At 36.9% G+C, this 15558-nt stretch overlaps 1 protein-coding gene across 1 annotated transcript in view; it reads right to left on the reverse strand.

The window, feature by feature from the left end:
- Positions 1 to 977: 977 nt before the first annotated feature.
- The window catches only part of mrpl13 (mitochondrial ribosomal protein L13), a 79044-nt gene continuing 64463 nt past the window's right edge, over positions 978 to 15558 (reverse strand). The window contains exons 6-7 of the mRNA XM_039736486.1: positions 10309 to 10430; positions 978 to 1467 (exon numbers count right to left, since the gene is read on the reverse strand). Of these exons, the coding sequence (XP_039592420.1) occupies positions 1443 to 1467; positions 10309 to 10430 (147 nt within the window). The 3' untranslated portion in view covers positions 978 to 1442. The remainder of the gene's footprint in view (positions 1468 to 10308; positions 10431 to 15558) is intronic.

Consider the following 15558-nt stretch of genomic DNA (forward strand, 5'->3'; position numbering starts at 1 on the left):
TTAAACAAGAACTGCAACGTGAAAAACAACTGTGCTGACGTTATAAAACACGTGATTACAGCTCTCAAGAATAACTTGAACTGCTATCTAGCAGCGACTGATATAATCAAACCCTTCTGGCTGTCAGTATGACGGTGGACTACTGCTGGATGATTCATAGGGACATGCTAGAAAAAGTGTACAAACAAAGTTTTGGATTAAAAAAACTAAGAACTGACAAAAACGAGAGAAGCAGCAAGTAAGTCAATGAATACATATTATTGTTTCTTCACATATATGTTTAAAATATTAGATTGACTAAATATTGTATACAAGAATAAATTGTGCAATTTGTTGAATTTTAATTAAATTTCTTTTCATTTCAATTTTGTACTTCAATATAACATGATGTAAACATTCCAGTTATATTTTTATTGCATTTATTAATGCAAAGATAATTAACAATTAAAAACATTTTTATGTGTTAAATTTTGCAGACCTGTGGAATGTTTTACAAACATGAAGATAGCTTTCATGAGATAGTCATGCAGAAATTATATTGAAGAGCTATGGATGGATGCATGTAACATTCCCTTTCTGTATCTTCTATTTTTCTTTCAGTAAAAATGATAAATGCTGTTTCCTGGATGCTATTAGAAGAAACAGATGATATCTGCCAAACGAGTGAGACACACATAGGCATGAATGAAAAACACTATGCATATAGCATGTCATAGATTCATGGCTTCAAAATAGTTGCACTTTGACTGATTACCTACAGATGTCACTTTAAAGCACAAGAACAGACGCTGTATTTTTTAAAATTAACAAAAAAATGTTCACATATGTTTGAACTAGTCATGTCTTAAACAATTTTGAAGAATACTTATACACTGTCTTTTTCTCTAATAGTTCTCTCTCTCTCTCATTGGAAATGCTGGTTTTGCTGAATGCCAAACTTTCCAGTTTTACAGAATAAGCACATTTGGATTTCTCCATGGGATTAATAAATTTTAATCTAATCTAATTTACTGCAACATACATTAAGACAGACAAGCACACTGTCTTTATAACATTTAGAATGAACAGTATATTCACATTTCACATGCAACTTATTACAAAGTGTATACATGGCAATGCCATTTGAGAACCATGACGTTCATAAAATATTCACAAAAGACCAGGTAACTGATAATTTGTGTTTCTGAATTCACATTACAATATAAGGATAACCAAATCTTGTGACAAGGGATCCAAAAGCTCCAGAAACAACTTATTGTGTTAACAAATGTAAGATACTTAAATGTTACAGGCAGCAAAGTGTTTATTCCTCCTAAAATGCATGACAAGGTTTACAAGGGTTTGGGTTATTTAAAAACATCAAATAGAAAATTAAGCAGAAACATGTATAAGATACAAATACTTTTCACAGAATAAACAACCCACACTATATGTTTTGACTGTTACTTAATTCTGTAGTCTTCAGGCCTATAAAAAAAGGAAAAAAAAACATTAAAGTACAAGTAAAAAAAAATATGTATCACAAAATAAAGGTAATAGTACAATTTGAGGCCATTGTTTTTTATGTATTGTACACATATATTATAAAATGTCATTGCCCAATTAGAAATGCTTAAAAACAAGTATGCCACATGAACACCAATCTAATGGCTTGGTCTCCCATTTGTAATACTAAGCTTTATCCTGATCAAAGACCTATTTCCACAAAAGCGTACCCCAGTCATTATGCTAGCATCCACACCAGAGTCCAAGAATTCATAGACTCATGGGGTTTTTGCCATTATCTGTTTCTCCCTTCATTATGAATAACATTTTCAGACCATAAAGTAATACTTTTTATAGTGTGATTCTCTCTTAATTCTTTAATTGCAAGTGTCAAATGTTCTAAAGAAACCTTTAAAAATATCTGAACCTCAAGCCTGGCAGCCTCCAAATCTGATCTCTCTGTGTCTCTTCCTTTCTCTGTCACCCATCCACATTTAGAAAACCATGCTGATTTCTGCTGGTGATTACAATACAGTATAGAATATAAAATTAGATTTCTTGTGTCTCTTAAGTAGGCGCTAACCGGGCTGCCACAGTTCTCAGGGGCTCTCCTTCTGTATGGATTTTATATGGTTAGTATGTGTTTTTTCTCAACTTCAAGAATTACTTTTACTTGTGAAGAGCTTTTCAATATACGGGAGTTAGTTCCATCGGATTTATTTCCTATGTTTGTTTGCAATGAATGCTGCCCGTCAATCACACTTCACCAGGAGGTACAGACACAGAGGCTTTCGTGCTTCACTTCCACCAATCTGCATTTCAAATGTTTGCTCGCTTGTAAACAAAACGGAGAAGTTGGCGTTACTGATTAGGACTAACAAAGATTTTGCACATATTTGTGTCTTCTGTTTTATGGAAACATGGATTAATTCGGATATACTGGACAATGTTGGCATGATATCAGCTATTCAGAGCAAACCATAACAGAGGACTTTGTGGAAAATCACAAGGTGGCGGTGTGTGCATGTTTATAAACAACAGCTAATGCAGGGATGTGTCTGAAATTCTCTCTTTTTCCACTGCTGATCTAGAAGCTCTTCTCATTCATTACAAGACAGTCTATCTACCCAAGGAATTTCATTGTGTTAAACTGGTTGGTATTTACATTCCTCCTGATGCAAATGCTCAGTTGGCACAACAGTTGTTAACTGATAACATTCATTATTTGGAAAATAAATTCCCCAGTTCTGTTATTTTCATTTTTGAGAATTTTAACCACAGTGACATGAAAGATGATCTGTCCTGAGACCACCAACTGATCAACTGCCTCACAAGTGAGGGCAGAACATCAGATCACTTTTTCACCAACATTAAAGGGGCAATTTTACCATTTCTCTCGTGCTCCTCTTGGCAACTCTGTCCATGACATGATTATGCTAGTTTCCTGCTATAAACGGAAACTGGAATGGTCAAAGCAAACCAGGACAACTAGCTGCAGATGGACTCCTGAGGCTGTTGGAAGGCTGAGAGACTGTTTAAGTTCCACAGATTGGAAAGACATGGAAGGCTGGTATAACAGCACAAATTAATATACTGATATTGTGACATCTTAAATCTGCTTCTGTGAAGATGTGTGTCACTCTAAAAAGACCAGTGTGAGATACAACAATGACAAGCCATGGTTCACTAAGGAACTTAGGGTTCTCAGAGCTGCTAAGGACCAGGCATACATGTCTGGGAACAAGGTGGCAGTTTAATAAAGCTCTGAAAGGCGTAAAAACCACTTATAAAGATTAGCTGGAGAAAGACAGTATGGGGTTCTCTGAAAATACCTACAAATTACAGACAGAAGTACTCCCAAGTCTCATTCTCCTCCATTTTGGCTAATCAGCTAAATTGGTATTATTGCCGGTTTGATACGGACATGAGACCCTGCTTGAACTCTGACCCTCATATTAACAGGCCCCCCAACAAACACACACACACACACACACAATCATTTCAGTGTTATCATCCACCCTTCACCAAAGTCTGATTCACCTTATTCAGCTTCCCTTACCCCCCGGTCATTCTTCTCTGCTCCACTGTATACTTTCTGTGAAGCAAGTTGAGGTACAAAAAATTTTCAGGAAACAGAAAATCAGGAAAGCAGCACACCCTGATGGAGTCTCTCCTGGTACTCTTAGGCATTGTGCAGATCAGTTAGAACCTGTCTTCACTGACATATTTAATACCTTCCTGCAGCTGGGTAAAGTTCCTAACTGCTTTAAAGTAGCCACAATTACTTTAGTTGCCAAAAAGGATAACATCTTTGAACTTAATGACTATAGGCCAATTGCCTTGACCTCAGTGGTTATGAAAGCATTCGAACATCTCATGCTTACCTACCTAAAATCTATTGCTGACTCTCTCCTTGATCCACTTCAATTCACATATACAGGTGCTGGTCATAAAATTAGAATATCATGACAAAGTTGATTTATTTCAGTAATTCCATTCAAAAAGTGAAACTTGTATATTAGATTCATTCATTACACACAGACTGATGTATTTCAAATGTTTATTTCTTTTAATTTTGATGATTATAACTGACAACTAATGAAAGTCCCAAATTCAGTATCTCGGAAAATTAGAATATTGTGAAAAGGTTCAATATTGAAGACACCTGGTGCCACACTCTAATCAGCTAATTAACTCAAAACACCTGCAAAAGCCTTTAAATGGTCTCTCAGTCTAGTTCTGTAGGCTACACAATCATGGGGAAGACTGCTGACTTGACAGTTGTCCAAAAGATGACCATTGACACCTTGCACAAGGAGGGCAAGACACAAAAGGTCATTGCTAAAGAGGCTGGCTGTTCACAGAGCTCTGTGTCCAAGCACATTAATAGAGAGGCGAAGGGAAGGACAAGATGTGGTAGAAAAAAGTGTACAAGCAATAGGGATAACCGCACCCTGGAGAGGATTGTGAAACAAAACCCATTCAAAACTGTGGGGGAGATTCACAAAGAGTGGACTGCAGCTGGAGTCAGTGCTTCAAGAACCACCATGCACAGACGTATGCAAGACATGGGTTTCAGCTGTCGCATTCCTTGTGTCAAGCCACTCTTGAACAAGAGACAGCGTCAGAAGCGTCTCGCTGGGGCTAAAGACAAAACTGCTGCTGAGTGGTCCAAAATTATGTTCTCTGATGAAAGTAAATTTTGCATTTCCTTTGGAAATCAAGGTCCCAGAGTCTGGAGGAAGAGAGGAGAGGCACAGAATCCACGTTGCTTGAGGTCCAGTGTAAAGTTTCCACAGTCAGTGATGGTTTGGGGTGCCATGTCATCTGCTGGTGTTGGTCCATTGTGTTTTCTGAGGTCCAAGGTCAACGCAGCCGTCTACCAGGAAGTTTTAGAGCACTTCATGCTTCCTGCTGCTGACGAACTTTATGGAGATGCAGATTTCATTTTCCAACAGGACCTGGCACCTGCACACAGTGCCAAAGCTACCAGTACCTGGTTTAAGGACCATGGTATCCCTTGTTCTTGATTGGTCAGCAAACTCGCCTGACCTAAACCCCATAGAAAATCTATGGAGTATTGTGAAGAGGAAGATGCAATACGACAGACCCAACAATTCAGAAGAGCTGAAGGCCACTATCAGAGCAACATGGGCTCTCATAACACCTGAGCAGTGCCACAGACTGATCGACTCCATGCCACGCCACATTGCTGCAGTAATCCAGGCCAAAGGAGCCCCAACTAAATATTGAGTGCTGTACATGCTCATACTTTTCATGTTCATACCTTTCAGTTGGCCAACATTTCTAAAAATCCTTTTTTTGCATTGGTCTTAATTGATATTCTAATTTTCCGAGATACTGAATTTGGGACTTTCATTAGTTGTCAGTTATAATCATCAAAATTAAAAGAAATAAACATTCGAAATACATCAGTCTGTGTGTAATGAATGAATCTAATATACAAGTTTCACTTTTTGAATGGATTTACTGAAATAAATCAACTTTGTCATGATATTCTAATTTTATTACCAGCACCTGTAGGGCAAATCGCTCAGTGGAGGATGCAGTTAATTTATGCCTGCACTACATTCTTCAGCACCTGGACTTGCCTAACACGTATGTGAGGGTCTTGTTTGTGGATTTCTGCTCAGCCTTCAATATCATTGTTCCTGAGTTGCTTCAGAGTAAGCTACTCCAGTTAACACTAGAATTACCAGAGTCTACGAAAAAACTCGTAGATCCGGCCCACCTTAAATCCGTTCTCACCTCTCCGCCAGCGTCCTTTGTCTTCTAAATGTGCCAATTAAGACGAGCAGCAAGCAGCTGACTATTCCATCCCCCACCGTCACGGAACGTTCACTAAGTTTTCCCAGCTCATGCCTTGTTTGATTATCTGAGAGTGACTCAACTCCTGGAGTGTTAGAGTGGAAATAATAGATTGTTATTTGGAAAACATGCATTTCATGTGTGTTCCGTTTCTACAATAATCTGTGTAAACACATTGTTAAAACAGAAACTTTGTCATATTTTAATAATAAATGTTACAAAATGTAGGCATAAACTATAGAATGTGTGTAGCCTGATTTCCAAAGATCAAATAAACACTTTCACAACAGGTACAAGAACAACACAACAGCTTCCGTGGCGTAGAGTTAAGATTTGCTTCTCAGAGCACAGCATGCATACCGTGTCTCAGAGACCCAAGTTCGATTCCCCGCCAGGGAGAAAGTGTTACTTTTTTTTTTTTTTCTTTTTAACCATGGCCGCACAGCCTGCCTGCCTGCAAGCGTCTGCTTTCTACGTGCTTCTTAAGCAAATCGTTAAGTTTAAAATGTTGATCGTGGTTATTTCTGTTGATTAATTCATACTTTCATTTTTTATAGCTAATACTTTTATCAAGTGGTTGCTATTTATGCCCGTTGTATACAATCTATCTAGCGTCTTTAAACTCACACGCTCTAACCGCTTCCCCCCCCCCACCCCATCTGACTTTAAGTAACAGCGCAAGTACAGATGCAAACCAAGTGTATGTGTGTACTGTATAATATTAACAAAAACAGCAACTTACTACTGAAAACAGCAAATATAGGAGTGAGTGGGGATCCAACCGGGGACTCTTGATTACACTTGGTTTGCGTCTGTACTTGTGCTGTTACTTAGTGTCAGATCAGGGGAGGGGTTAGAGCGCATGAGCTTATTCAGTGCAGCAGGAACAACACACATATTGATCTTTTTTTTTTTTTCCAGTACATTCCCAGGGGGGGAATCGAACTGAGGTCTCTGAGGCATGGCAAGCCCACTGTGCTTGAGGTCAGCTATTCTAAGCTGTTTTAGTGTCATTGAGCCTTTTGTGAAAGTGTTCATTTGATATTTGGACTTCATGCTTTACATATTCTATAGTTTATGCCTACATTTTGTAACATTTATTACTAAAATATGAAAAAGTTTCTGTTTTAACAATGTGTTTACACAGATTACTGTAGAAACGGAACCAACATGAAATGCGTGTGTTCCAAATAACGATCTATTATTTCCACTCTAAAACTCCAGCAGTTGAGTCACTAATAAAACAAGGCATGAGCTGGGAAAACTTAGTGAACGTTCTGTGATGGTGGGGGATGGAATAGCCAAGCTGCTTGCTGCTCGTCTTAATCGGCACATTTAGAAGACAAAGGATGCTGGTGGAGAGGTGAGAACGGTTTTAAGGTGGGCTGGATCTATGAGTTTTTTCGTAGACTCTGGTAATTATAGTGTTAAGTGTAGTCTATGGTGTCTGTAAGTTGATTATAAGTTTCTTGACAAGTAGGAAGCAGTATGTGAGACTGGGCCCCATCTGTCAAATCCAATGTCAATTAGCACATGCTCTCCCCAAGGGTGTGTTCTTTCACGCCTCCTGTTTTCACTTGATATAAATGACTGTAGATCCATGTAGACACATTTGTAAAAATCCTAGTTTACAGATAACACAACCATAGTGGGCCTCATTACTAATAATAACGTGTCTTCCTATCAAAGAGAGGTGGGCCATCTTGTAGAATAATGTACTTATAACAACTTGCAGCTCAATGCTATGAAGACAGTGGAAATAAGGATTGACTTACATCAACAAGTCATTAACTGTCCACCTTTGCAAATTAATGACCAGACTGTGTCTGTGGTTCAGTCGTTTAAATTCCTGGGGACTACTTTCACTAATAAATTAAAATGGGACAAGCATATCACCTCCATCATCAAGAAAGCCAGATAGAGCTTATTCTTTGTTTGCCAGCTTAAGAAGCTCGGCTTATCAAAGCGTATTATTATTACATTTTTACTCAGCCATCACTGAGAGTATTGTGACCATCTCCATCAGAGTTTGGTTTCCTTTTGCCTCCTCCCTTTCTAAGAGTCGGTTATAGCAGATGATTTGTTCAGTAGAGACAAATCACTGGCTGTTGCCTTCCAGCATTAAAATATCTGTTCAACGTCAGAGCAAAAAATAGAGCAGGAAAGATTACAGCTGACACCACCCACCCCAGCAGCCAACTATACATTAAATTGCCATCACAAAGGAGGTACTGGTCTATCGTGACCCGAACTACACACCATCTCTGCAGCTCCTTTCCGCAAAGTATTCAAACCTTAAATAAAAACTTATATTGCGTTTCTCCTAACTGCTTTTTACAACATATAACTGGTAACTGTGCTGTTTGTCTATTCGTAAATACTTCTTATTTACTCAACTTGTACTATTTGATATTTATATTATTTTGTAAAGTTTTTGTCTATTTATTTGATGGTACTATTGAAGTTTGTAAATGTTTTTGTTCGAGAAACTTGTATTTGTATAGTTGTTTACACAGTGTCAGGTTAATTGTGCTGTCTTGAGTTGGTATTGTATTGTATTCCATGTTTTTGCACCTAAACAAGATCAATTCTGGTATGTTTCACATGCTAGCAATAAAGTGATTCTCATTATTGACCTCTCTATCTCTCATCTTTAGGCAAAATAGCTCCATTACAAAATAGTGATGTGAAGTTGCTTTTAAGCATTTGGACCCAGTTATAACATCTGCAGTATGGTTTATGAAAGCAAACAGCAATGCACTATGACAGGATTGGGTGAAAGTCTAGTCTCATTGTGTATGTCTAGTAGTGATGAGTAAACCCTGTGGAGTTTGCTTTGCCGTGTGTAAATGCAGTCTCCAGTACAGATCGTTTGTCTCTACTCGTTTGGATGTTGACTAAGACAACTTTTCTTGGTGATGTCGGGATAAGTGATTTCTCACATTTCTTGTGTTACAACAATAATTAACTTTTGAGCTACACAACTTGCAATATGGCTTTGATTTAATCCAACTGTTCCTTACCAACGCACCATTTGAATCCTAAGTCCACTCATCTAAGTGTCGAAGACACAAATTTTAGTTAAAGAGATCATATTTTATGCAAAGTAGTAAAGTTCTTTATCTGTAGAAAGCCTTAACAGGCACCTTAGCACCATCTACTGGATTGGATGTCAAAAATAAATATAACCAAAAATCTATATATAGTAATTGAGCAGGATACAGATTCAAAAGATCAATCTTTAGACTTGAAGAATCGATATCAAACTGTTTAAGCGAAAAATAATGATTAATCAGAAAATCGATATTTTTACCCAGGCCTATACATTAAGATCTTTTTTGCTTCTAATAAAACCATTATTCTTCAATCAACATTAAACTGTGTTACACTTTTAACTGTACACTAACTGGCAAAGACCGCAGTTCTAAATTATATTTTATGATTCCTTAATTAACCTGTTCACTTATTATGATCAAAGTTCACAATAATTTCCCCACCTGCAGTATACTCAGGAGGAACTGCATCTCAATGTATTGTTTTTTGTATTGACAAATTCCAAATGACTAAAATGCTTGCATGAAGAATCTACACCCTGAATGCTATCCCGATTATTATAAAATACCAAATCTAGACAAGCATCCTACTCTGTTGCTGCGTTAATACACTGTTAAAAAACAGTCACTGAATACCTTTTTAAAATTCATGCTCTTGTGCTCTATTTGCAAGGTTAGCCCAGTTAATATTTATACAGTTAAAGTCCCCCATAACAACAATATCCCCCTGTAATCTTGCCTTTTTAATACTGCATTGGGTGGTTTATAACACACTACTAATATTAGGTCCCTTTACCGAATGCTTTCCAGAAAAATCCTGATGTCCACACTAAGATGGGGCTCAATGTCTAATTAAAGAGGAGTTAAATTGTGTTTGACATAAACAGCAACCCCATCTCTTTTACTGTTCTGTCTATTCTTTCTAAAAAAAATGTGTATTCCTCTATGTTATACTCGTACCCATCTTTTTATTTAGCCAAGTTTCTGTTAGTTCTATAATCATCATAATTGTGTTCAGCTACATAAAACAATATCTCGCTTGCTCATTTTATTTTTGATACTTCTAGCATTCAGGAAAACTATTTTTTATGTGTTACTCATTTTAATTTTACACTTAAAAACTTTGGGTTGGAATTTATGTTACTATGTATTTTTATTTTTACACTATTGTTTGGTCCTTCAAGTACAGTTCTAAATCTGGTCTGTCCTAAATTCCCTGACCCTCCATTCCCCAGTTTAAATACTCTTTGACTAACCTACTCATACGTCTCCCCAATACATTGGTGCCCCTCCTTTAATTCCAAAACATTGTACACATTCACAGATAAACCAATTAAACCACAAAATAAAATGTCATAAAAAACTCAATACATATGTAAAATCAAATATCCAATTTTAGAATAATATGAGAACATAATAATGAATACTATTAAACACTTACATTGTCCATAGTCTAGGAAAGGATTCTTTCTCTTCTTGGGTATACTCATTTAATCTCTTAGGTACTATTCTGGGCTGAGGAAGTTCTTCTGTTATGTTCTTGATAATATCCTCTGGAATGTTCTAAAATGATAATAAAGCAGATCTTCAGTAGTAAGTTGCAAATAACTTTGCAGAGTTACCAAATTAGCCAAAACTGTGGATTTGAATATTCAGATTAAAAAGAAAGATATATTCAAATGTAGACTCAATACTCTGGGTGCTACATGTATATTTAATCTGTACTGTACCTTTATGTACTATTTCTTATATTTCTATTATCAATATTTGAACTTTTTGCTCACAAAAAGCATTAAGTGTGCTTATTACTCATGCAGTGTTTCTTAAAAGATACATAAGAAAACTGCAGCTCTCAAATGAACATTACAATTTAAAACAGAGTGGTTCAAAAAAAAAAGGTACACTGCTACTACAAAGTCATGTGACCAAAGAGAACACCTCATTCTATGCATAATCCACATAAGGAAAATCACACAATATCTTGTTTGCGACTGCTGTAGCACTCCTTGAACCCTTGTGTATGACTGGACATTAATTATGAACCTCATTATCCAGGCTGTTACTCTGAATACAGCCTTCAGTTTATTGTATCTTTCCCGGTCAAGTACAGGTTCAGTTGCCTTATCACTGCTGGCTGAACTGCACTGCAACATGGAACACTGGCTTTAGTTCCACAGTAATCTGAACATCTAGAAGCTCTTTACCAGTGTTTTCTGTCTGACTGAACAACATCAGAAAGTTAGGTTTATTCAACCAGTGGTAGTTCTCATAATCTTAAGCAGTCAGACCTCTTGTGGGAAGGTCAGGAAGATTGTTTTTCCTATTACAATATGACCATGACTTTGGATTTGTTATACTCTGATAACTCTGTTACCCAAAAAATACTCTTGGTTGAGCTTTGAATCTGGTGCAAAGTGATCATTTAATTTGTCAACATCCTAAACTGATGCCTTCCCAAGTTAAAAGGCTTCAGTAGACTGTTTCCTAGACTTGCTCTTATTAAAGCACCTATTAATTCAAGTTGCAGAAAAGTCATTTCCATTAGTGGTGCTATTCTAAACTTTGGAGCCATGAAGCTCATGGAAGGTTCTACACCCTTAAGTTTCTTATTGCAGGTATGCACCTACATGGTATGCTCTCTCATTGGCATCACAAAATATGTGCAGGTGATGGTAATAACTATTTTGTTTTATCCAAATTTTATACCATTGAGGAGTGGGCACTATGTGAAATTCAGAAAACTCTGAGCACCACTGACTGTTCCCTTGTGAGATCCCAAAGTAACTCCGCATGCTAGCAAAGTCCTCTTTCCCATATTTCATGAAACACACATTTTACTCTTAACTGTAAAGGGTGTGAGAAAGCCAATAAGATCAAAGATGTGAGCAGAGCACTTGCAGTACACTTCTTGTGTTCTTCTTACCTTGAAAAATGTCCAGCAACTCCTTAAAGTCAAATACAAAATCATACTTCTCTGGTTGCTATACTAAGCCCAACTCCTTTAGCAGTGTCCCATGGACTTCAGAGATCTTATTGTATATGATGATGCCTTACTCCCACCTCACTCTCAAGTCTGAGAAGTTGGTTGTTCTCTTACATTAGTTCATGCCAGCCTTTGAAAAAATCTCTTTTGCATGAACAGTTACAGAGCAGGCTTCTACCACATCACACGTACTTGCAATTAAATTGTGTACATAGAATGATTCAGAATGATTCCCTCAACACCTCAACATATTAAGGATGTTTCAGCTCATTTTCCTTGAGTTGTCTTATGATAGTAGCTGCCAACAAAAATGGGCTTGGGGAGATTCCAAATACTACTCGAATCATTCTTAGGATACACAACTTATTCTCTGTGTCATTAGTTTGAGGACCCTATGGTGTAGAAAACTCACAATATCTCTGTCGTTATCTTGCAAAAATGACTTTATAATGTCTGTTGTAAAGACCGTCCCATGTAATCTGAATTTAATGAGCTGACTCGTCAAATCTGAGTTTGAGCAAAGCCCAGTCAGCAGACAATTATTTAGAGACTACCAGCCCTCAACACGTGATCAATCATCAAATACAGCTCCTAGTTTTGTGGTTACCTGACTACTGCGAGATGAGGTAGGTAATATTTTGTAGTGGCCACCTTATCCTCTGTCTCATTAGGTTCTAGATATCATTATACCTGGTGTAAAGTGTTACATCAGTGTTTTCAGTTTGTGTTTTATGCTTTCATATCTTTTTTTTTTTTTTTAGCAAATCTAAAATTGTCTAGACACTTCCAGACCATGTTGTTGCCATGGTAACTCCACTTGGTACCATCCATTTACATACCTTACAATTTCTTCAAATTTGTGAAGTGCTTTAGTTTCTTCAGAATAGTCTGCCCTCTCTTGGATAACACCTAGAGATTCAACCTCCCAGAATCCACAGAGTTGTTCTGAGATTTCAGCATTCCCATCAGACTGATGTGCATGCATGTAATATCTGTAATGCTAGACACTGATACTTGTCCTTGTACAGCCCAACCAAATGTAAATTCCAAAGCCACTGTTGTACCTGTCAGCCTTTCCACCTTCACAGATACAACTTGCACATAAATCAGCTCCAATTAACACTGAAAGCTCAGGGTCATTTGTGACACTTTTAGGAAAATCTGCAAGCTGTACCCCTTTCCTTTTGAGTTCATTTTGAATGTGTTAACCAATGTGTTTTGCTGTGGATTCCGTACATTTTCTAAAATTAACTTGACTGCATTGTGTTTGGTGAATATAGAACTGGGGCAAAAGAAAGTTTGAAGATTGAGTGTCTCTAGTCTCAGAAATGGTAATTTTAATTCCTTCACCAGGGAGGAAATATCCAGCAAATAACAAACAATCCTCTTTCTTGCAGGTTCCTCCTTCTAAGACTTAGCTGTCGGCAGCAACACAGTGGTCTGGTTATTTAGTTTAATTTTAATTGTACTAGGCATAACTTTATTTTGATCACACACTGCTTGATAATGTCTGTGCTTACAATTAGTACATATAAGTCCTTTAGACTTGCAAAACCTTGATATGTGTCTGGGACCAAGGCAAATAAAGCATCCCACCTAATTTTAAAAGATTTTTTTATTCAAGAGCTATTGCATTACTTGGGAAATATTCTGCCTCATGATTTTGGACTGTCACAAAACAAACGCATTAGGGCTATCTATATGTAGTGCAGAATATTTAGGTTTATTAGGTTTTATTTCATTAGAAAATAATGGCCTTATAAATGGTTTCTGGGCTGATTATTTTTCTGTGAGTTAGTACATCTAGTCAGTTGAAGTACCCTTCCCCTGTTTTCAATTTCCTTTTGAAGGAATTTTCTAAGCACAGAGACCCTACCTTCAGCATCTGAATTTGTCTGGCAAGTGTAATTTAGTACAGGGTCTTCTGGAATTATCGTCAATATTACTGGACAAAATAGCCTTCTATACTTTATAATGCATCCCCCCCCAAGGATTCTAAAATATATATCCGAATTTCACATTTATCATGCAGCTGCATTAGTGTTAAAATATCAGATTTTTTTGTTTTTTTAACACTGTTTAAATTAAGTAGTTTTGTCATTACTACAATGTCATTCTCCCAAATATGATCTGCAGCAGTGCATTTCAAAATTGTTTTCACTCAATAAGAGCCCTGCTACTGCCTTTGCTGCTGTGCCCACTGATAATAATTTTAAACAGGTAAACTTTTTCACAGTGCATCAAACACTTACTTTGCCTGTAAAATGATCTATTATGAGTTTTGGCAGTTTAGCTGACTGTTCATTTAGTACTGTCGCTCTTCCAGCACTTTCATCACCCAGTCGGGCACTGTTACTAATTGATTCGCAGTCCTTCTCTGTCATTCTTACATGTCAATATTTATAGAGCACATTTAAAACAACATCAGTAATGCTGTAGCCAAAGTGCTTAACATTAAAACATACAATGAACATAAATGAAATAAATAGAAATAATGTACAATAAAATGAAATATAGCCAGCAGTGAGTTAAAGATAAGAAAGAAAATGACTAAGAGTTTAATTACAAGGTCTTGATATTCTTTGTGTGTATGTGATCACCGCCTCCAGATCAGTCAACAGAGTTTCCTCTTCAATTCCTTTATCCATTTCTATAAAGCGTTCTTCATTTATTGCCAACAGCGACATCATCTCTTTCATAAAATCTGGAGTTCCCCTGTTTACCTCCTCCTCGAGGCGGATCAAAAGCTTTGTTGTGGAAGCTCTTGCAATATACTCACTTTTGTCTAATTTGATCATGTTACTTGGCCATATTTGTTTGTGCACAAGTTCCACTTCTTCGTTGCAGTTTCCCAGATTTCACAAACCAAAATAATACTGTTGAAAAATGGAACATATGCGCAAAGCATACAATTATACAACTCAAAATTATATATCGAGCACATCTGTCTCGACTAAAACTCTCCAAAATGTTTCCAGGGCATGATCCAACCTGCGAACGTTGCAACCAAGCCCCAGCCTCACTGGGTCACATGTTCTGGGCCTGCACCAAATTAGCATTATTCTGGACAAAATTTTTTAATTACCTGTCAGACAGCCTTGGACTCACAATCCCTCCTAACCCATTAACAGCTGTGTTTGGGGTTCTTCCAGAGGGGCTTAAAGTGGAGAAGGACAAACAAATTGTGATTGCATTCACTACACTGTTGGCACGCAGACTCATTCTGATAAACTGGAAGAACCCAAACTCTCCTCTTTTAAGTCAGTGGGAAACTGATGTGTTATACTATTTGAAATTGGAAAAAATCAAATACTCAGTTAGAGGATCTGTACAGACTTTTTTCAAAACATGGCAGGATCTAATCAGTAATATTTTAAAATAAGTTTATAAAGCACAGAGAATTTATTAATTTAGGTATTTTACAAGCCTTAAATTTTACGCTGTTTGGCTTGCTCTCTCTCAGGGTGGGGATCGATCTGTTCTTAACATAATTCTTTTTTTGTAAAAACTTGATTGCTATGTATTGATTGTAATAAAATTAATAAATAAAAAAAAAATGGAACTTCAATAAAGTATTGTGCGCCTCTCTTTATAAAAACAAAGTTTAATTGTAAATTAGCCCAACTCATAGTAAAGTTCTCTCAACCTTGTAACTACCTTACATGCAATCGTTCTTTACCTTCCATCTTTCTTTACTTTCGAATTCTT

The sequence above is a fragment of the Polypterus senegalus genome, chromosome 15 (genome assembly GCF_016835505.1).
Source record: "Polypterus senegalus isolate Bchr_013 chromosome 15, ASM1683550v1, whole genome shotgun sequence".
Taxonomy (NCBI): domain Eukaryota; kingdom Metazoa; phylum Chordata; class Cladistia; order Polypteriformes; family Polypteridae; genus Polypterus; species Polypterus senegalus.